The 24,075-nt window shown below is 42.5% G+C and overlaps 1 protein-coding gene and 1 long non-coding RNA gene across 2 annotated transcripts; both read left to right on the top strand.

Annotated features, from left to right (window-relative positions):
• Nucleotides 1-1,132: 1,132 nt before the first annotated feature.
• On the top strand, nt 1,133-6,856 carry LOC135057779 (uncharacterized). The gene is made up of 3 exons (XR_010244360.1): nt 1,133-1,210; nt 5,552-5,796; nt 6,834-6,856. It is a non-coding gene; the product is annotated as an uncharacterized LOC135057779 (long non-coding RNA).
• Nucleotides 6,857-10,604: 3,748 nt separating this feature from the next.
• GJD3 (gap junction protein delta 3) lies at nt 10,605-18,584 on the top strand. The gene has a single exon (XM_063959787.1). The coding sequence runs from the start codon at nt 10,627-10,629 to the stop codon at nt 11,536-11,538; it is 912 nt and encodes a 303-aa protein (XP_063815857.1). The 5' UTR covers nt 10,605-10,626; the 3' UTR covers nt 11,539-18,584.
• The last annotated feature ends 5,491 nt before the right edge of the window (nt 18,585-24,075 follow it).

Genomic DNA, 24,075 nt, shown 5'->3' with positions numbered 1-24,075 from the left:
CCGAACACCATGGTCTTGTTGCTCGGCAGCGCATTATAGTTGCGGTAATGGCAGTCACAGGTGCAAACTGTGCAGTGGGTGGTACCAGAGCCGGCCCTAGGCTTAGGCAAACTAGGCAAATGCCTAGGGCATTTGGAATGCCCAGGGGCACAAACAGCTTCTGCTGATTAGAATGATATGCAGCATGCCTATATTCTGTGAGTGACTGCGGCTCTATCTGCATACTAAATGCATTACTAATGTGCGGCATTATGTGTATAAGGTGTACTACAGTACTTTGTGGTGTAACATATAGAAAGGGCACTACTGTGTGGCCTAATGTGAGTAAAGAGCAGTATGGTCTGTTGTAATGTGAATAAAGGGCACTACTGTGAAGATTAACATGGTACTACCGTGTGATGTAAGTAACGTGAATAAGAGACACTATTGCATGATATAATGTGAATAAAGTTGCAGTACTGTGTGGCGTAATTTCAACTGGGGCAATTATTGTGTGGCCATGCCCCTTCTCAGCAAGAGCACGACCCTTTTTGGGCTGCACACCGTTCCTATTTAAAATATAGGGATACGAGCACCAAAATGAGGACTGCTATGGGTGAGGGGTGATGGTGCTGGGAAAGGGGTACAGAGTCAGAGGCGGAACTAGCGTCTGTGCAAGGGGGCACCAGCCAAAATCTTGCCTAGGGCATCATATTGGTTAGGGCCGGCTCTGGGTGGTACTGCGAACCTGCTGCCAAATTTTTTAGGGTACCCCGTACCCGAGCATACCTGCATACTTGAACCACTGTATTTACCAGTTTGAATAAAATGGTTCATGATCCATTATCTAGAATCAACATCAATAATCTAAAAACAAGTTTTAAAAATGCTTATGTATTTATCAAGCCTTAACTCAAGGAGAAATGTAGGTTTTACATGAAGGCACTGCCTGGATATGAACATGAGCCAGGGTTCTGAATTGTGAAAGACTTATGTGTACTTTATATCATCAGAATAGTTCAAGCTTAAAGCAATGGACTGAGCTGTTATATATACATAGAAAGATGTCCCTTTAAAAGGAGGCGGACTCAGACCCTGACTAAATAGCTTCTCATCCTGATACTGTCCAGGGAAAATAAAGTTAAAGCTGTTCAGAGAGCTTCGGGGCATAAACTTGTTCTGCACTGAAATCAAAGTTTATTTTCGAGGAAATGTTATCGTTAACATGCAGGTACGTCCCAACTGGATACGGCCAGTGCCACAGTCCTACTGACTGTACAGGATCAGGACTTGTAGAAAAGTGTCGGGAATTTAAGGTGCACATTATACTGAATGTGCTAGTTTCAGATATGGGGGTGACTTGTGTTTTGTTTTATTTTATTTTTACCAAAATATTGTATTGTATATGAGTCCTGATGTCTGTGTATTAGGAGGAGGCGAGAGGTGCATGTCCTGATGTCTGTGTATTAGGAGGTGGTGAGAGCTACATGTTCTGGTGTCTGTGTATTAGGAGAAGGGGAGAGGTACATGTCCTGGTGTCTGTGTATTAAGAGGAGGTGAGAGGTACATGTCCTGATGTCTGTATAATAGGAGATGGTGAGAGCTACAAGTTCTGGTGTCTGTGTATTAGGAGAAGGGGAGAGGTACATGTCCTGGTGTCTGTGTATTAGGAGGAGGTGAGAGGTACATGTTCTGGTGTCTGTGTATTAGGAGAAGGGGAGAGGTACATGTCCTGGTGTCTGTGTATTAGGAGGAGGTGAGAGGTACATGTTCTGGTGTCTGCGTATTAGGAGAAGGGGAGAGGTACATGTCCTGGTGTCTGTGTATTAGGAGGAGGTGAGAGCTACATGTTCTGGTGTCTGTGTATTAGGAGAAGGGGAGAGGTACATGTCCTGGTGTCTGTGTATTAAGAGGAGGTGAGAGGTACATGTCCTGATGTCTGTATAATAGGAGATGGTGAGAGCTACAAGTTCTGGTGTCTGTGTATTAGGAGAAGGGGAGAGGTACATGTCCTGGTGTCTGTGTATTAGGAGGAGGTGAGAGGTACATTTTCTGGTGTCTGTGTATTAGGAGAAGGGGAGAGGTACATGTCCTGGTGTCTGTGTATTAGGAGGAGGTGAGAGGTACATGTTCTGGTGTCTGCGTATTAGTAGAAGGGGAGAGGTACATGTCCTGGTGTCTGTGTATTAGGAGGAGGTGAGAGGTACATGTTCTGGTGTCTGTGTATTAGGAGAAGGGGAGAGGTACATGTCCTGGTGTCTGTGTATTAGGAGGAGGTGAGAGGTACATGTCCTGGTGTCTGTGTATTAGGAGGAGGTGAGAGGTACATGTCCTGATGTCTGTGTTGTAAGAGATGGTGAGAGCTACAAGTTCTGGTGTCTGTGTATTTGGAGAAGGTGAAAGGTACATGTTTTTATGTATTAGAAGGAGGTAAGAGTTATATGTCCTTATATCAGTGTATTGGGAGGAGATGAGGTATGTCTTCTTATGTCTGTGTATTATGAGGAGGATAGACTTATGTGCTTTAGGAGGAGCTGAGAGGAAAATGTCTTGATATCTATGTATTAGGAGGAGGAGGAGGAGAGAGATGCATAGCCTGATATCTATGTATTAAGAGGAGGAGAGAGGTACATGTCCTGATATCTTTGTATTAGGAGGACAAGTCCTTATATCTGTGTTTTAGGAAGAGATAAAGATATGTGTTCTAGTATCTGTGTATTGGGAGGAGATAAGAGATATAGAGGTCTATTTACTAAGCCTTGGAGAAAGATAAACTGGATGGAGATAAAGCACCAGCCAATCAGATTCTAAAGGTGGCCATCCACTACTCAGACTTGTCTGAACTGCAGATAGCATCAGATTTCTCTTGAACTCTCCCGGGAGCGTCCCGAGAATCGGATCAGACCCTGGCTTTAATTTTCATTACATTCACTTCAGATATATCTGATGCAATATATCATGTGCCAGATCGCATCAGATATATCTGATGCACACATGCTACATGTGATTGATCTGATGCTGCTGCTGCCGCTGTTCCCCCTCTTGGTGGGTGGGAGTGGTCAGGGAGATGCCAGTCAAGTGACGTTTCAGATGAATCTGATCAGATACATCTGAAGTAAAAAAACAATCCGATGTGCACCTGTTTTCTTCAGATTCAGATAAATAGTTGGGGCAGCCTCAGAGATCTGTAGTTCAGACATATCTGACACGGGAGTGCGCATCGGATCTGAAGAGCCATCCAATGTGACACTTTTCTTCAGATATGACGGTCAGATGCATCGAAATCTGAAGAAAACTGCCCAAATCTGACTAGTGGATGGGGGCCTTTACTGCCATGTTACAGGCTGTGTTTGAAAAATGGCAGTTAGGAGCTGGTTGGCCGGTACTTTTATCTCCGTCCACTTTATCTCTCTCCAAAGCTGATGCCCATGGATTAGAAGGAGGTGAGAGGTAACTGTCCTAATGTCTGTATATTAGAAGATATGACATAAATGTCCTAATACCTGTGTATTAGGAAGAAATGAGAGGTGAGTGTCCTTATGTCTGTTAGGAGTATGTTAGACGTAAATGTGATCATTAATGTGTAATAGGACTAGGTGAGAGCCATGTGTACAATGTCTGTGTATAAGGAGAATGTGAGAGGTTCATGTTCTGAATGATACCTGTGTATTATGAGCAGCCCATGTGGCTAATATGTGGCTGGCTTTATGGCCAGCACTTGTTATGTTCTACTGATCATTTGTGCAGAAGTGAAAATCCAAATAGAGCTTCATTACACATGTCCTGGCATGGGCCTCAGGAGAAGATAATCTCCACACACACACACCCACCAAACACATGTGTGTTGGTGTCTGTATGCTAACAGGATGTGAGGGATACATGTCCGGATGTCTGTGTATTAGGAAGACGTGAAATATACATGTCCAAGTGTCTGTGTATTAGTAAGATGGGAAGGATACATATCCTGGTGTCTGTGTATTATGTGGATGTGAAGGATACGAGAGGTAGTTACGAGACCGCTGGTCACAATACCAACGGAGGAATCCCGCCCCTTTACAGTCCCGACAGTCGGCATGCTGACTAAAAGGGACTATTCCCACCTGTGGGTGTCCACGACACCCATAGAGTGTGAATTTAACCTGTGCCACCAAACCTGCAGCGTGGTGATACATGTCCTGGTGTCTGTGTATTAGGAAGATGTGATGGATACATGTCTAGGTGTCTGTGTATTAGGAGGAGGTGAGAGGCACATGTCTGGTGTTTGTGTATTAGGAGGGGGTGAGAGGTACATGTCCTGGTGTCTGTATTAGGAGCAGGTGAGAGGTACATGTCCTGGTGTCTGTGTATTAGGAGGTGGTGAGAGGTACATGTCCTGGTGTCTGTGTATTAGGAGGAGGTGAGAGGCACATGTTCGGTGTTTGTGTATTAGGAGGGGGTGAGAGGTACATGTCCTGGTGTCTTCTGTATTAGGAGGAGGTAAGTGGTACATGTCCTGGTGTCTGTGTATTAGGAGGAGGTGAGAGGCACATGTCTGGTGTTTGTGTATTAGGAGGGGGTGAGAGGTACATGTCCTGGTGTCTGTATTAGGAGCAGGTGAGAGGTACATGTCTTGGTGTTTGTGTATTAGGAGGTGGTGAGAGGTACATGTCCTGGTGTCTGTATTAGGAGCAGGTGAGAGGTACATGTCCTGGTGTCTGTGTATTAGAAGGAGGTGAGAGGTACATGTCCTGGGGTTTGTGTATTAGGAGGTGGTGAGAGGTACATGTCCTGATGTCTGTGTATCAGGAGAAGGTGAGAGGTACATGTCCTGGTGTTTGTGTATTAGGATGTGGTGAGAAGTACATGTCCTGGTATTTGTCTATTAGGAGAAGGTGAGAGGTACATTTCTTATGTCTGTGTGTTAGAAGAGGTGAGAGGTACATGTCCTGGTGTCTGTGAGTGTGTATTAGAAGAGGTGAGAAGTACATGTCCTGGTGTCTGTGTATTAGAAGAAGGTGAGAGGTACATGTCCTGGTGTTTGTGTATTAGGATGTGGTGAGAGGTACATGTCCTGATATTTGTCTATTAGGAGAAGGTGAGAGGTACATTTCTTATGTCTGTGTGTTAGAAGAGGTGAGAGGTACATGTCCTGGTGTCTGTGTATTAGAAGAGGTGAGAAGCACATGTCCTGGTGTCTGTGTATTAGAAGAAGGTGGAAGGTACATGTCCTGGTATCTGTGCATTAGAAGGAAATGAGAGATGCATTTGCTGGTATCTGTGTATTGGGAAGAGGTGAGAGACATATTTGCTGGTGCGCTTTAGGCAGAAATTATGGATACATGTCTTGGTGTCTGTGTATTAGGAGGAGTTGAGGAATACATGCAGTTTTGTCCGGATCTTAGAAAGGATGCGGGGCTACATGTGTTTTATCTGTGTATAAGTAAAGTCGAGAGGTTTTCTCCCTTAAGTCTGTGTATTTTGAAGACATGAGCGTGCATGAGAGTACAGGGTCATGCTACTTGCTGTAAGCTTTGATTGTTATTACAGTTGTTTAACCCTTTACTTTCCAGCCTAAAACTGCTTTTTTCTGCAGTTTATATTCCAGCCTTCCCACCCTGTGAAGGGGGGACAAAGCTGTCCCTGATATCTGGGCAGGACAGTTGAGAGGTATGCGCTAAATGTAGACATTCTTATCTTGTATCAGTCTGGGAGAGAGGGAAAGTGCGAGCGCACGACTGCAACATTAACCCCTTCAAAACTACAAGGACCAGCTAAGCATCACCTGCTAAATCCACAAGCAGGGATGTGGTTAATCATTACTGGGACAATCAATAACATGTAAGTTCAGTATACATTCTAGTAGCTTTATGTGACATATCATACCAATGCATTTTGGACCCAGCTTAATAAAACACCAACTTCCTTATTGGATTTAAATTGTCTTTGGAATTTTTTATGAAAGATCTTTTTTAATCATTTTTTTTTTTTTTTTTTAACAAATGCTTTGACCTGGTGTAAATTTGTTGAAATCAATTATTTATTTTTGTTAATTTTCTTTGAAATCTATTCTTTTGAGTGTTAAGTTGCAGAACTGACTGGTGAGCACGAATATTGGCGCTGGGAATTTGCAATGAGCACTGAATGCAATGAAGAGTTAAAACCCATTTGCTAAATAAACCCAACCAAAACACATTACGCTATATTTCCATCACATTTGCTGTTATTCTATATATGGTTGATTCAACAGTGAGTTTTTGTAATCAGTTCACATCATATGCTTGTATCCTGACACATCTGGCCCCCTCATCCACATAGAGAGTATAGTGGTAAAACAAAGACAGACCTGCCTCTTGCTAGCCATCTCTTTACGTATGTGTGTATATATATATATATATATATATATATATATATATATATACAGTATATGTAGTGTATGTACACTTTTTCACACATGCATGCATAATTAATATCAAATGAGAATAAATCTACTGTAATCTACTGTGAGTGGTACATGACTTTGGGTTTACTTTGCTAAGACATTTCTCCAAACTCTTTCTATAACAATGCTGCTGTATTAGTGTCATTTTTACATTACCGTTGGAACATTACTAATAATAATTCAAAACCATTTTTATCTCTAGGAATGTTTTGAAGTTTCTGTTCGGGGTATTTCAGAAGATTGTGTTTTGTTTTATGGAAGTTGGTGTCCCAAGTACCAAAATGCATATTCAGTATTAACCATGTCAGTAACAGAAGTAATACATTTGTCATCAATAATTAGATTTTTCCATAACAATATATTGTAACACTCCAACAAAGTCAGATCATATCTAATGCTGTTTTGTTTGTGTCTCTCTATGTGGTCTTTACGATAGATCTCCATGCAAGCCACACAAGGTATATATATATATATACATGTACATATTTACTGATATGTACTGATGAGGAATTGATTTATTTTGTTAAATAGCCCCATAACAAATAAAATACACCACAGGGGTATATGATAAAATAAAGTAGTTGGCATGAATGCATTCTATATGTTTTTTACATTTTACTTTTATTAAAGGCATTTTTGTACATACTAACAATATTGATTTACAGTAAACTAATTCACGATAATAGGGAAAATAATTTTTACAGCTGACTTTTTAGCAGTATATGTTCTTAGTGATAAATTAAACTAAAAATGAAAAAATAAGTTATTTATACATATATATATATATATATATATATATATATATATATATCTATATATATAGATAGATATAAATACATATAGATATGAGGCCTGCAGCACTCACAACATGTAGTATTTCCGTGTGGAGACAAGGTCCATAAAAAATAATGTAATATACTTACCCAATCCGTGAAATACTTAAAAATTGAAGGAGCGACACTGACTGTTTTGATGACGTAAACAGAGGTAACTTTTAATCCAAAAGAGATGTATAATGTTCACCTAATGATGTCCGTTTCAGCCTTAGCAGGAGATGTACTAAGCAGTGAAAAGAGTAGAGAAGTGAGCCAGTGGAGAAATTGCCCATGGCAACCAATCAGCTGCTCTTTATAATTTTATATTATGCAAATTATAAATGTTACTTCAGTGCTGATTGATTGCTATTGGCAACTTCTCCACTTGCTCACTTCTCCACTCTATTTATTGTTTAGTACATCTCCCCCTTAATCTAGGCAATCATCAGGGGCTATCATGTCTAGAAGACATCTCTACAGTATGTTGGATTAAAAGTTTCCTGTTTTCTTCAACACAACAGTGAGTGTCATTTCCCTCTGTATATCATGGATTGGATGAGTGTATGTTATATATACAGATGTGTCCGCATACATCTTTGCTACAGTCACATCAAACAGTGCCTCTTGGCACGCAGGTGGCATGAGAATCTTCTAACTTTGGGCGTCCCTTTTGCTTCTTTTTTTTGCTGAAAATATGTCTTATTGTCATCAATAATTAGATTTTTCCATAACAATATATTGTAACAGTGCAGTGTGACTAGGAGGCTGTGCTGATTAATTTGATACATGACACTTGTATATCTGAGCGCGACTGAGTCTCTAAGTCTGTACACAAAGTTATACAATGTAGCAGCCACGGCTTTTTTCCACTACAAGTCCTGTTCTACTCCGTATAGGGACTTGGTCACACACAATATACAAGTGTCATACATCAATTTAATCAGCACAGTCTCCTTGTGCATCCTAGCTGCATTCCATTGCTACTAAGATGCATTTTTAGCAAAAACAAAAGAAACCCCAATGTTAGCAGAGTTGCATGGGACCTGTTGGTTCACTCACACCAGGCATCATCTTGCGCTGAATGAAGCATGAGGACACATCTGTATATGTGTGTCTGTATGTGTATATACAGTATATATATATATATATATATATATATAATAACATTTTCCAAAAAAGTGTGGTTACATTTGCTCTTTTCCATGTTCAGTTTGTTTCTAAACATTTCAGATATTTTGATTGATATAGTATGTCCTGCATAAGCTTTGTCTTATAGTGCAGTGCCAGAAATGAATGCAATCAAAATGCCAGCAGTCGGGATCCCGGCATTCAGGAGACCGACGCTGGAATCCTGACAACCATCATTTTGTCGATGGTCGTTTCCCTACACCTGCCCCTAAATCTCTAATTCCCACTCGGCACCAACCGAGTGAGAATAGAACTTGTGGAAAGCAAAGCTCGCCACCGGGTCCACAACGTGTCAAGCACAGCGAGTCCGCAAGTGGACTCGCTGCCGGTGTTCCGGCATATGGGATGCCACTGTCGGGATACTGACAGCCGGCATCCTGTCTGCCGGTATATCATACCAGACCCGCCAGAACAACTATTACTTATTTGTGCAATTCTGCATTAAATATTAGGGCCCAAAAGCTAACACTCTGCTAGAATAATTTATCAATATACACACAGATGGATCATAATCAATGGTTATTGGTAAAGCGCCTGAACACAAGTTACATATATATATATATATATATATATATATATATATATATATACACATGGGTTTGGTATGAATACCGGCTCCCGGGATCCCGGCCGCCAGAATGCTAGCAGCTGGGCGAGCGCTAGAAAGCCCCTTGCGGTCTCGCTGCACTCGCCACGCTGTAGGCTCGGTGGCTTGCTGCACTCGTCACAGATTCTACTCCCACTCTATTGGTGTCTTGGACACCCACGAGTGGGAATAGCCTTGGCGCAGCTGTCGGCATTCTCAGTGGTCAGGATCCCGGCGTTGGTATTCTGACCTCCGGGATCCCAACCGCCGGGATAGTAACTATATCCCATATATATTCCACAAATCCATTCTCTGCAGTAGAAGGAAGAATCAGCACTCACTTTTAGACTGAGGAATAAAAGAGCCATGTGTGTGATATGCCTTCTATATATGACACGAGTATCAACTAACTCTGCACATTTACAACATGTTTATTGCTCCATTTTACCTATAAACATATTGCATTCAGTTATGTTACGGGGCTTGATCACTGGCTGTTAATATGTTCAGAAACGTATGTTTATTCGGAACTGCAACTGCCGCTTGTTTTACCACAAGTGTATAGTTCAGCAAGTGTTTGACATGCTTGTATGTCTACCTTGAAGCATTTTTTACACTTACTGAACAGGTAGAGAAATAAGGGTGTACATTAATCACAGAAGTGGATGGAATTTTATTTGTACACAGCGGTACTGAGAATATATGTTAATGCTGCAGCCACTGAAATTTGTACAAAGACGCACACTGTCGGTATCTCAAATCCGCTGCTTGAGTACAAATATGTACCATCAGTCACACCATTGAACATCTGACCAACCATATTTATCACTTTTGAAGACTTAGTACATCTAATAATGTCAAAACTAAACCGCTATAGCCACTGAGACACTGGCCATGACACACCTGCCTCTAGGTAGACACCCCCTGTAACTTACCATAAACGGCTACCAACTGGCAGTTTCTCTGCATCCAAATTCTCACTGACGGTCAGTAAACAATCACGACACATGAGTGTTGCAACTCAGACACATGCATAGTATCTCACCTTTGAATCAGACCTATAGTCACATGTTAGAGTCTCAAGCAACCTCTGAGTTCATAATCTACACATGTAAATTCCTTAATTAAACGGCTGTTGATGCACCTTTCTACCTATATCTACCACCTGTAAAAGAGACGGCTTATTGCCTGTGATGAAAATCATGCCTGATTGAAACAGACGACAGCCATTTACTGTGATGTACTTTGATATACTTTTAATCAATAAACCTTTTTCTTAATTATTATTATTATTATTTTATTTATTTATTTGGACAAAGAATGGGCAAATATTATGTTTAATTTTTTTCTGGCTCTTGCAAAACTACCGAATACTCATATCTTAATGAAATTTAGAGTGCTGCATTATTTTTTAATTATATGTACAGTATGTGTATATCTTTATATTTGTGTGTTTGAGTATGCTTGTCTGTAGTATTATTATTATTATTATTATTATTACTACATAAAATATTACATGAATATTGTTTTACTGTACAAGTGGTATTAATGTGTGTAATCAGAAAGGACTGATTCAGCTTCTGATTATCATTCTGTCCCTTCTGTGCTCTGCAGAGCGAGTATCCAGAATAAGAGGAGACATGGGGGAGTGGGGCTTTCTGAGCTCATTGCTAGATGCAGTACAGGAGCACTCTCCCATGGTGGGACGATTCTGGCTGGTGGTGATGCTGATCTTCCGCATTCTGATCCTAGCCACAGTGGGCAGTGATATGTTTGATGACGAGCAGGAGGAATTTGTGTGCAACACTATGCAGCCTGGCTGTCGACAGGTGTGTTATGACCAAGCTTTTCCCATCTCACACTATCGCTTCTGGGTCTTCCACATTGTGCTACTATCCGCTCCTGCTGTGCTATTTGTCATTTATTCAATGCACCAGAATACCAAGATAGGAAGAGATGCAGAGGAAGAAGAGGCAGCACATGGACAGCAGACCAGTATGAGGTCCAAAATTAGGTCGGAGCAACGGGGGCGCCATATACGCACATTCTATATTGTCAATGTGGTGATGAGGATATTGGCAGAGGTTGGTTTTCTAGTGGGACAGTGGCTTCTTTATGGATTCAAAGTAGCCCCAGGATATGCTTGTGTGCGTTCACCTTGCCCACACACAGTGGACTGCTTTGTGTCCCGACCCACAGAGAAGACCATTTTTCTTCAGTTCTACTTTGTGGTGGGAATCATCTCTGCAGTTCTCAGCCTGTCAGAGCTGGTGCACATTCTTGTGAAAGGTAAATGTCGGTCCAGGGATGGATTAGGACCTAGTCCACCTCCAGCTTATGAAAGAGACAACTGGTCAAACAGAGAGCATGAAAGGACAAATAACTTTCTTCTTCAACGACAGACTAATGATGATCGGAGGGCTAGTGGTGCTGGTGGCCACCGCCTTTCCATTGCATACCCTCCTGGCAGCGCATATAAACTGAAGGTGACCCCTAGCTCAGCCATCAGCAGCAAATCATCCAGATTGATCAAAGGAGACTTAACTGTATGAGGAACAAACTCAACCTTCACATATAGGGCTTTTTCTTTTTTTAATGGATAATACTAAGAAGAGAACCTGTCTCAGAACATAAAGACGTTGCATCTATAACAGTCCTATGGTGTGGTGATTAACCCTCCATACCCAAAGCCTGTTGTGTCATACGCATGGGAGATCTATGCTTGGGGTTAAAACAGTTGTCATTTAAATGTGCTAACTCAGATCTCATAGCCATTCTATAATCATGTATATGAAGTTTGTGGAGTATGAAGTTCTAGAACACTGAAATGTTTTGATTGCAATATACAGACTCTATATTATATTGCAATATACAGAATCTATTTTAAACACAAATGATACACAACACAATAAATGGGACATAATGCACTAGTGCACAGGTTCTCAAACTCGGTCCTCAGGATCCCACACAGTGCATGTTTTGCAGGTCACCCAGCAGGTGCACAGGTATATTCATTACTCACTGACACATTTTAAAAGGTCCGCAGGTGGAGCTAATTATTTCACTTGTGATTCTGTATTTTAATAGTAGATCATTGGTTGACGTTCCAAAGCTGGACATGCAGGAACGCGCCAAAGTAACAACTAACATTCAAAATGTTCTGTTACACAATCTCATTTATGGAGTCATGGAAAGACATTAAAACAGTTTCCTACCCTTGTCTCAAGGTCCATTAACTAAAGAACAACTAACAAATGTGTCAGTAAAATTCAGCTTGGAGTATGCATTGCCCTGCTGAATATAGTCATATAGTGCTTGATGTACAGTTACAGTAAGAGCAAATTCAGCTGCTGGGAGAAAGATAATGCAGCAGGGAAAAAAAATTGTACTGCAGGAGGGAATATAAAATGCACAACCTGACTTACAATTGTGAGGATGGCATAGCCAAACCAACTCCAAAATGCGAAATAAAATAGAGATGTCCAGTACATAAGTGTGCAGCATGTCAGGGCATGTAGAATCTGCACTGCATAAAAAAGTGTATGCATCTGAACGGCATGTAGTGCAACTTGGTTCACTCCGCTGCTAAATGTGTGCATAACTCTAAATGAGCCCCTACAGCTAGGTACACACTAGACGATCAATTGGAGGATTTGTGGTTTTGAGCTGAACTGTGTACGCACTATTGTACGCTCCTGTGTGTCAATCCTTGCACGTTCTGATCAGAAGATCCTGGATGTGTCCACTGAAATATATATTGTGCGGTCACGCAATATATTGTTCAGTGCGTACGGTCAACCGACATATCGTTCTGGCACTCGTGCCGTTGGCCAATATCCAGAATCGTCTAGTGTGTACCCAGCTGTAGTCTAGAACTTTAAAAGACTTGTCAATCACAATAGTTAAAAAGTATCTTGCCATGGAGTTCAACAATTTATTTTAGAAAGGTGAATATGTCCACCCATGAAAGGCACAGCAGCACCTTATTTAGTGGCATCTAACAGCAAGTTCTTTGGCCAGCCATTTTTGGAGGTGAAGTCTCTTAAAATTGTCAGGAGCACACAGCTAAAGAACTACTTCTCAAGCAGTGGCCCCACAAGAGTAATAAACTTAATCTGGGACCACATCCACCTGAGTCACACCAAACTCAAACAAACAAGTCATAGCATGTAACCAAAACTAAATGGAAAACAATGTTTTCCTGTGGGTCTTGGACTGGTCTACTATGGCTTGTGGGCCATATATCAGCTGCATGGGCCGCTATTTCACTGCACAGTATATACTGTTTTCAAACTTTGTAATGTTTGAGTTTAAATCAGAACTCACAGGTAGAGCAAATAAATTGACTTTATCCAGGCTGCCATTCACTAGAGTCTCCATGGCTGTTTCATGCATTGGTTTTACCAGACCGTGAGAACTGTGACTATGTGACATTGTGGAAATTGTGGGGAAGTGGTAGGACCAATCAGAAAGCAAAATTATAGTGATTGTAACTTCTAATTGGTCCCCCTGCCCATTCATGCACTCTCGTCTATTGCACCAATAGTAAAGTGGTGAATTTGCTGAATTAGGTGATAATGTAGCTGTAATAATTGTAAAGTTCTAGAGCCCTATCGCTTAGCAGAAGGATTGTATATAAAAATACTGTCACACTAGATAACACTTTTAGCTGTTTTCAGGGAAGATAAGCGCCAATTGTAATTGGTCTCTGATTCACCAGTTGGAGAGTCTTAGGGGGGTCATTCCGAGTTGATTGCTAGCTGCTGTTGTTCGCAGTGCAGCGATCAGGCTAAAAATCGGCATTTCTGTGCATGCGTATGCACCGCAGTGCGCACGCGCGACGTACGGGTACATAGTCCTTTGTGGTTTTGCACAGGTTCTAGCGAAGCTTTCAGTCGCACGGCACAACGCAAGAAGATTGACAGGAAGGGGGCGTTTCTGGGTGTCAATTGACCATTTTCAGGGAGTGTTTGGAAAAACGCAGGCGTGCCGGGGGAAAAAGCAGGCGTGGCTGGGCGAACGCTGGACGGGTGTGTGACGTCAAATGCCAACCCTCCAACGTTAGAATCAATGCACACGAAGAGTAAGTCCAGGGCTGGTCTTGTTTTGCACAAAATGTTTTTGCAGGCGCTCTGCTGCACAGGCGTTCGGACTTCTGCAAAGCGAAAATACACTCTCCAGTGGGCGGCGACAATGCGTTTGCACGGCTGCTAAAAACTGCTAGCGAGCGATCAACTTGGAATGACCCCCTATATACTGTACGTCCTACTGACCAATAACACACAGGTGCCACTAGAACTTTGCTGAAGCAAAGTAACTGCTGTTTCAGTATGAGTAAAGTGAAAGAAGAAATGTGTCAGCAAAAGGCTGCGTTGTTTTCAAGTCACTTAAAAGCAGGCGTATAGACCCCACATGATTTATACAGAACATTAAAAAAGACCAGATGTAATAAAGTGTTGGGATTTATAGCAGCCGGGAAAAAGGGCAGGCTGGGTTTTGTATATCACAAGGTTCTATACTTCAGTGGAATGTGTGCAGAGAATTCCACTGCTGAGCCTGAGTATCACCAGCACAGGACAAAGATGCCAACTCCATCTCCCTTAAATGGAAAATAGTTATAAAAGTCAGCCTGCTTTTAAAAGCACTGCATAAATGTTATAGCCTCAGTACATAAGCAAAACCTGTTATGACGTCTGGATCTGACATTGCCAGTAACATCTCTGTGGGGGCAATAGAACTTACTGTCTCCTCTAACAAGAGGTCGTACAGGCTTAAACAATCTGGCTGAACTACTGCTGATTCAACAGTGAGAGAGCCACATGCCGCAGAGAAGCCTCCGGCTTTCCGGTCACTGCATATGGATTCTCTCCCATCCTTTAGCCATTAAATAATAGAGTAATGGAGTTGAAAAAAATATTTTAAGGGAACAGAAAATGTAAGTTAATGGTCACTATAATGGTGGTAAATAAACAGCATGTTTCACAAAAAGGTTCCTTTTACCTCAGTTTTATAACCACTATGATGGTCCAGGTATCTGGCTAGGCCAGCAAGCAATAGGTCAACACCAGATGGCCGACGTGCATACGGCTGACATGGTCAAAATGTCGACATGATCAAATTGTGACAATGTTCGACACATACATCATATGGTCGACATGAGTTTTGGGGATTTTTTTTCCATACTTAGGACTTTTTCATACTTTACTATCCACGTGTGCTACAATTTAGAATGATAACCTGTAGTAAGTAGTAAGTGGGAAGGATACGGTGCACTAATTGGGGGTACACATGCTGGAAGGGAAATTTTGACACCAAAAAAAAGTCAAAAACTCATGTTGACCTTTTCATGTGTCGACCATTTACGTATCGACATGTTGACCTTTTTACTATGTTGGCCTAGTGTATATCAACCATTTGGTGCCGGCCTAGACATTGTCGACCTTCTGACTGTTGACCCTTTGAGCCATAACCAGTGGTACACTGCAGTTAAAAGAAAAGTGTTATTTTTCATAGAATTTTACGTAAGTAATCAATACTTTAGAGACGATTCAACGCCCAGGAAAACAGCGATGTTGGGCTTTTGTAATATGCAGTAATGTGCATCTCAGTCGCATGCACAGTGACTGTAGTTACGGGTTACCACAGAAGTCATACTTACTACTTTATGCTAATGCTAGTATCTGTACTACTAATGCACAGAGCTAGATACATGCCCACAACACTTCCATAAAACTCCCATCACACAATATCAGGTGTGTATCACATTGTCACCACCCATTTCCTCTCCAGAAACTGCCTATTTCACAGAAAGACAGGCAAGTTTAGTCAGACTCAAAGTAGGATAGACATACGCCTAAATTTGCTTCTGCTCATGTTCTGTAAAAGCTTGCCATTTGCAAGCATGCTAAGGTCTGACTCAGAATCAGGCCAGTTGTCTCTTCATTGTGACCCAACATCATGCAGTATTGGGTTTAGTATGGTATGCCGGCGGTCAGGCTCCCGGCGACCAGCATACCGGCGCTGGGAGCCCGACCGCTGGCTTACCGACAGTGTGGCGAGCGCAAATGAGCCCCTTGCTACGCAAATGACCCCCACGAGGGAGAATAAGTGTCGGTATGCCGGCTGTCGGGATCCCGGCACCGGTATACTGTGCGCCGGGATCCCGTCAGTCGGCATACTGAAGACCACCCCGCAGAATTGAATCACTCCCTATAAGTTCACTTCTGCTGCTACTTTTAGAGAATTCCTACTTTAACACCAATCACCTCACCATTAGCTTGATGAAATTTAGAAATGTAAGTGTATCACCCCTTTGAGACATACACCCTGAGAAATACATGGCCCCGACCCAAGTATAACCGCGTCCTAGCTTCGAGAACGCCTTTCACACTACCCCACAGACCCGGGTTTTTCCCAGATCGACCCTTTTCACACACAAGCCAGTTTCTGAGTTCTGCCGTCTGCCGCTGATGAGGTCATCTGTAACAGCCCTAGGCTGCCCCGAAATGGCAATCAGGTTGCAAGTCCTGGGAATAACCATGGTTGATTGCAGGGTTGCGGACCTGGGACTGTCAACTTAGGTGTGATCCTTTACATAAGCAGGACCCAGGTCGACTCATCGAGCCTCAGCAAATTCACATGTTTTTGTCGATTTCTGAAAGGGGTATATATAGGTAATTTAGTGAACTGGTTCTTGCTTTATAGAGAACAATATTGTGTACAGTACATTGATCAGAGGTGCTAAAGAGATCACATGGGTCCACATGCTGGGGTAATGGATGAAGAGCAGTATAATATTAATAAGCTCAGAACAGGTCTACAGTCAACCAATACAGCTGACTAAGGTGGTCATTCCGAGTTGTTCGCTCGCTAGCTGCTTTTAGCAGCATTTCAAACGCTAGGCCGCCGCCCTCTGGGAGTGTATTTTAGCTTAGCAGAATAGCGAATGAAAGATTAGCAGATCTGCTACTAAATAATTCCTTGCAGTTTCTGAGTAGCTCCAGACCTACTCCTAGATTGCGATCACCTCAGTCCGTTTAGTTCCTGGTTTGACGTCACAAACACGCCCTGCGTTCGGCCAGCCACTCCCTCGTTTCTCCAGCCACTCCTGCGTTTTTACCTGGCACGCCTGCGTTTTTTAGCACACTCCCTGAAAACAGCCAGTTTCCGGCCAGAAACACCCACTTCATGTCAATCACACTATGATCACTCGAGCGATGAAAAAACGTTGCTCGAGCTTGTGTAAATCTACAAAGTTTTGTGTTAAATTACTAAGCACTTGCGCGCTGCTTACCATGTGCATGCACAATTTTTGCCGTTTTTTCAATTAAACGCTGCACTGCGAAAATCGTCAGCGAGTGAACAACTCGGAGTGACCCCCTAAGTCGCTACAAATACTTATTTTGCACTAAAATTGCTTGATTTATTCTAAAAGTAGCATTTCAAATATTGCACGCCTTTGTATATATGTTTGTATAATTAGAGGCATATAATTTAACTGGATACTTTGTAGAACAGATATTAAATAAGAATGAATTTGGCCAAACAATAGCTACTTTTGATTTGTTTATTTTTTTTTAAAGTTAGCAATTAGGATATTTATCTAGATGCATTATCGCGTGGAGAGTGATAAAATGGAGAGTGATAAACTACCAGCCAAGCAGCTCCTAATGGTAGGTACACACTTGGCGATAAGCTCTTTGAGCGACGTCGCCTAGTGTGTTCCCTTCTCTACCGGGAGGTTGTCGGCAGTGCGTACTCACTGAGCAATATGCAAACAATATCGTTCAGTGACGTCACTCCGCGGCCGGGCACGTTTTGGATGACAGTCCAAATTGAGCTGCATGCATAACCGACACTGAGGGTCGTTAACGATCCGCAGGGCCGCGCATCGCTCGTCGTTGGACAGCGTACACACTAGTCGATATGGTAAACGTCGCTCAGGAAGGGTAAAATGAGCGATGTCGTTTACTTTATCGGAAAGTGTATACCCACCTCAACTGTCAATTTTCAAACCAAGAATGTGATATGGCAGTTAGATGCTGATTAGCTGGTACATTTCCTCTCTCTATTTTATCACTCTCCAAGTGATGATGGATGTAGCCCATTGTTTTATCATTTTGTCTTATTTTGTGTTAAAAATTGGCTTTTTTAGTTATGTAAATAACATGACTTTCTTTTATAACTTACTATTGTATAAAGTATTCTTTTTTAAGTGAATGATTTATAGCAGTATTTGGCAACGTTTTTTTTTTACTGCTTTTCTGGAACTGCAAGTCCCAGCATGCCCTTGGACCCATTGGGATAGATGTATTAACCTGGAGAAGGGATAAAGAACTGATAAAGAAGTGATAAGTGGAAGGTGATAATGCACCAGCCAATCATTATGGATTTGAAAAAATGACAGTAAGGCGCTGACTGGCTGGTGCATTATCACCTTACACCTATCACTGCTTTATTACTTCTACAGGTTTAATACATCTGCCCCAATGTTCCATAACACCGCTTGCCTAACTTTCATGTATAATAACTGTAAATGTAACAAATTCTGTGCCTGAAACCCTTTTTTATTTTCTAATTCCAGTTGTAATAAATTCTCCTTGGTTACTATGTGCATGAATTATTTATTTTATTCTCCCACTTCCTGTTGTGGAAAATTTCCACAGGAAGCGCAGACAGAAAACAGGCATAAAAGAATGTTTTATTATTTCAAAGAACAGTTCCAGAGAGAGAACCTGCAGAAAAAACGGTGTTTTGTGGTTTACTATGTATATCTTATCAGGCTGAAATAATGACTCCCTTCAAGGTCTCTTGGTGTTTATATGTTATAATTTCATTCAAAAGATTACTTCTTTTCCAACTGTTGTAATTGATTTAGACATCACTCATTTGAAATGTTAATTATTGCAAGATAATCTAATTGTTCTATTGCAATTTTTACCTTTAACATAGAGGGGTATCTGCTACTTTTTTGGCCAAAAATAAAACGGGCTATTATTGCGTTTTTAACCCAATGGTCATTATTGTGCTATCCAATTATAGCGCATTTTTTCGGCCAAAACTATCCCGCTTTTGTCTGGAAACACATGGGATCCGGGATAAGTTCCCAGACCCATGTGTTATTGCTGCTCTGAGGGCTGGTTATTGGGGATTATGCAAGTGAAGCATATCCCTGATAAGTGCCAGGTATTGGGCCTACATGGATAGCCTCCAGCAAATTCAGTTGCTGCAGTAAATTACTGCAGCTAATTGGATAATGCCTATAATCCAATCCATAAAATAAAATCATGATAACCAAATAAAATACAAATTCTTAATTAGTCGATTGCTTCTTTTTTAAAGTGCAGACATCACTAAATACAGTGGGTCTTAGCTCTGTGTTCAAAGTAGCTGACACATTGGGCAAAAAACAGTGAATACAAGGAGTAAGGCTGTTCCTTGCTAAGTTTGAGGTAGGTGCACTTCTAGTTTGCAAAAATATCTGGCAAGATTGGAGAGTAGGCATTCAGCTTGAAACGTGCTGGGAAGACCATAGGCTGAAACTAAAGCAATTTGTGACGTACAGTACTCCCAGTATGCTTCATAATAGAGGTCCACTGGCAGGGTTGCCATCAGAAATTGCGGGGTTCAGGACTGACAAAATAGGCAGGGCCCCCTCCCCCCCACTGTGGAGGAGTCAGCTTTAGAATTTCACCAGTTAACACGCGTGTGTGTGTATTATATACACACACATGCATGCATGCATACATACATGTGCCACTGTCGGAAGGGCCCGGGATGCTGATGCCGCTGCCTGCCCGCCTCCATCCCTGCTGTTCTGCTGGTCTCCTCCGTCCTCCTGCAACTGTATTGAAAACGTCCCTCCCAAAATGGCCGCCACCTCATAGGAGACAGTTATTCAGGCTACTAGAGGGCTCCTCTAGTATCTTGAATAACTGCCTCCTCTGTGGCAGCGGCCATTTTGTGAGGGAAATTTTCAATACAGAGCTGCTGGAGGGTCGGAGGACAGCGGCAGAACAGCGGGGACAACCGCGGAACGGCGGGGACGGCGGCGGCGGGCAGGTGGCTGCATGAGCATCCCGGGCCCTCTTCTCTCTGTCAGAGAGGCTGGGCCCGGGACAGCTGTGCCCCCAGCACCCCCCTGGTGGCGGCCATGTCCACTGGAGGCAGCCATTTTCCTGGTGAAAGTGTAATGTTATTTCACTAGAAATTCACTTTGTTCCTCAGTAGTAACACTAGTTCTATTGAATTGGTTGGCTTAATATTTGTGCAACCCATAAGATGGCAACCTATACTTTGTGTAAAGGATAGGTATAACTTTAGACACTATGTAACTGTAAACAATAAAAAAAAAACAACAACAACACAGTTTAAAACTTTTCTCGGTTTTAAATGTAAATCTAAAATAAGTAAAACATGAAGGGAATTCACTCAAACACGGTTTATTAGAACTGTACACTTCTAAAACATGTTTTAAAACATCTTTTCATGGGAGAGCATTTAAGATGGCGCTAATTGTGTCGGTGAGACGGTGTGTTCTAGTTGTTTGTTATAAAGTTCCTTATTCCATGCTGAGTAACATTTACAGGAACCAGAGCATTTAATACTAGTCCCAAATGAAAAGAAACTAAAAGTATTGTATAAAACAGTATTCTCATTTTCGTTAACAAAGCATTTTAAGCCCTGTAAAGCGGGATGCAGTCAGTTTCCCTCCAATCAAAATCCCGACGTTCAAAATCCCGACACCAATTGACCGATGGTCAAAATCCCGACATGAACAAAATACCGACATTTAAAATACCGACAAGGTCAAAATACCGACATGTAAAATGCCGACAGGTCAAAATACCGACATGAGTTTTTCATGATTTTTTTCATTGAAACCGACTTGTTCATACTTTACCATCCCAGTGGACCTGGAGGGGGAATATAATAGTGTGCAGAGCGCAGCGAGGCACCGTGCCTGAAACATGGCGAGCGCAGCGAGCCATGCGAGGGGACGCGGTACACTTTATATGGTGTCCATGTTGACTTATGTCGACATACACACACAAAAAACAACAAAAACCGCATGTCGGCATTTTACATGTCGGCATTTTACATGTCGGTATTTTGACCTTGTCTGTATTTTAAATGTCGGTATTTTGTCCATGTCGGGATTTTGACCTTGTCGGGATTTTGACCATCGGTCAATTGGTGTCGGGATTTTGAACGTCGGGATTTTGATTGGAGGTATTTCATACCGATCCCCTGTAAAACAAGCAGATTTTTGCACATTCACTGAGGTGTTGGTAGTGATAGTAGGTTGTCTTATTTTTTATCTGATCCTTCTATCTATTGGCCCTCATTCCGAGTTGATCGCTCGTTATTTTTCATCGCATCGCAGTGAAATTTCGCTTAGTGCGCATGCGCAATAGTCGCACTGCGACTGCGCCAAGTAACTTTGCTATGAAGATAGGATTTTTACTCACGGCATTTTCTTCGCTCCGGCGATCGTAGTGTGATTGACAGGAAATGGGTGTTACTGGGCGGAAACACGGCGTTTTAGGGGCGTGTGGATGAAAACGCTACCGTTTCCGGAAAAAACGCAGGAGTGGCCGGAGAAACGGGGGAGTGTCTGAGCGAACGCTGGGTGTGTTTCTGACGTCAATCCAGGAACGACAAGCACTGAACTGATCGCACAGGCAGAGTAAGTGTGGAGCTACTCTAAAACTGCTAAGTAGTTTGTGATCGCAATAATGCGAATACATCGGTCGCAATTTTAGGATGCTAAGATACACTCCCAGTAGGCGTAGGCTTAGCGTGTGTAACTCTGCTAAATTCGCCTTGCGACCGATCAACTCGGAATGAGGGCCATTGGGCGCATCTCACACAGAAATGTGAGTTTCTATGCATGCAAAACTTGATGTACTGTAATAAATCAAGGAAAGCATTAAAGTGTACAAATACAAACGTCACATACATAGTAGACAGGCTCATAATTTATTTAGAACATAAATCAAAACTACTATCCTGTAAATGGCCAAGAAAATGCATATACTTTTAAAAAATAGAGTATAATGGAGATATAGAACTTTGTATTATTTTTAGTTTGTAAATGACACCTGCTGTTTTTTTTTGTTTTTTTTGCTTTTTAATAACATCATGTAACAGGCTAAAACTGCCTGCACAAACCAATTGTGTAGTTTTCATCCAATCGACAGTGGCTCAGGGCAGAGACGTGCGGTGAGGTCATTGGCTGGGGAGGCACTGATATATATATTTTTTATATATATATATATATATATATATATATATATATATATATATAGATACAGACAAAAGTCCGGCACTCACGCTTGCAGTAGAGACAACTGGTCCGGTGCCTAACCTCTCAAGATGAGCATATAAAAGAACGCTGATGCGTTGCCTCTGCTGTCGTTTTTCTGAGTGCCACCACACGTTCTTTTATATATATATATATATATATATAGACTTGGAGATACGGGCGGCACTCGAGCAGACTTCACAGCTGAGTTAAATCACGTCAATTTATTGCCTACATGTTTCGGGGACAGCACCCCGTCCTCAGGCCCTGAGTGCCGCCCGTATCTCCAAGTCTGCTTATCTGGGATCTAGCATCTCTTATTGGGAGGGCACCGCAGCAAGTTGTCATTAACAGTGAGTGGAGTGCCGGGCATATCTATCCTTGTGTATATATATATATATATATATATATATATATATATATATATATATATATAGTGTTTGAAGTGGAAATTTTGAAGTGGGGGTATGCAACAGTTAAGGATGCAAGTATGTGCGCGCCGAAGGCGCGCACGCTCCAGAAAAGGGGGCGTGGTCACCCAATAGGTGGCGTGTCCAGTGTAGTAGAACCCCTTATACTATCTAGTACTGGTGCCCCTTTTACCTTGTAGCACACGGTAGGAGCCGAAATTCACATTATAGCACATGGTACGAACCGAAATTCACATTATAGCACACTGAATTAGGCCGAAATTCACATTGTAGCACACTGAATGAGCCGAAATTCACATTGTAGCACACTGAATGAGCCGAAATTCACATTATAGCACACTGAATGAGCCGAATTTCACATTGTAGCACACTGAATGAGCCGACATTCACATTGTAGCACACTGAATGAGCCGAAATTCACATTGTAGCACACTGACTGAGCTGAAATTGTGATAGCAGGGAGAGCCAGAGTTACGACAGGGAGAGCCAGAGTGACGACAGGGAGAGAGAGTGACGACAGTGACAGCAGGGAGAGAGAGTGACAGCAGGGAGAGAGAGAGTGATGATAGTGACAGAAGGGAGAGAGACGACAGTGACAGCAGGGAGAGAGAGAGAGTGACAACAGTGACAGCAGGGAGAGAGATTGACGACATGGAGAGAAAGTGTGACAGTAGGGACAGGGACAGTAACGACAGGGAAAGAGGGTGACAGCAGGTGAACATTAACTGACTCATTTGTTGCGGCTGGTGGCGGTGAGTGGCTGGCGGCGGTGGGCGGCTGGCGGCGGTGAGCGGCTGTGCGCTCTACACAGCCGCCGGCCGTCAAGCAGGGGCTTCTGTCCGAGAGAGGGCGGAGAAGGAGAGCACCGGGCGCCGCTCAATTCACGCTGGGTCTGTGGCTTCCCGCCGCTGTCGCCGTGCACATTAGCCAGCGTTTGGGCCAGCGGGGGACATGGAACACACTTTAGCTAGTAGGGGGAGGGGGGTACATGGCACACACACATTAGCTAGTAGGGGGGGACATGGTACACACACACTAGCTAGTAGGGGGAGGGGGGACATGGAACACACACACATTAGCTAGTAGGGGGAGGGGGGACATGGCACACATACATTAGCTAGTAGGGGGAGGGGGGACATGCCACACACACATTAGCTAGTAGGGGGAGGGGGACATGGCACACACACATTAGCTAGTAGGGGGAGGGGGGGGGGACATGCCACACACACATTAGCTAGTACTGAGAGGGGGGACATGGAACACACACATTAGTTAGTAGGGGGAGGGGGGGACATGGAACACACACATTAGCTAGTAGGGGGAGGGGGGGACATGGAACACACACATTAGCT

The sequence above is a fragment of the Pseudophryne corroboree genome, chromosome 3 (genome assembly GCF_028390025.1).
Source record: "Pseudophryne corroboree isolate aPseCor3 chromosome 3, aPseCor3.hap2, whole genome shotgun sequence".
NCBI lineage: Eukaryota > Metazoa > Chordata > Amphibia > Anura > Myobatrachidae > Pseudophryne > Pseudophryne corroboree.
Note: the sequence above shows the minus strand (reverse complement) of the source record. Positions and strands in the feature narration are given on the sequence as shown.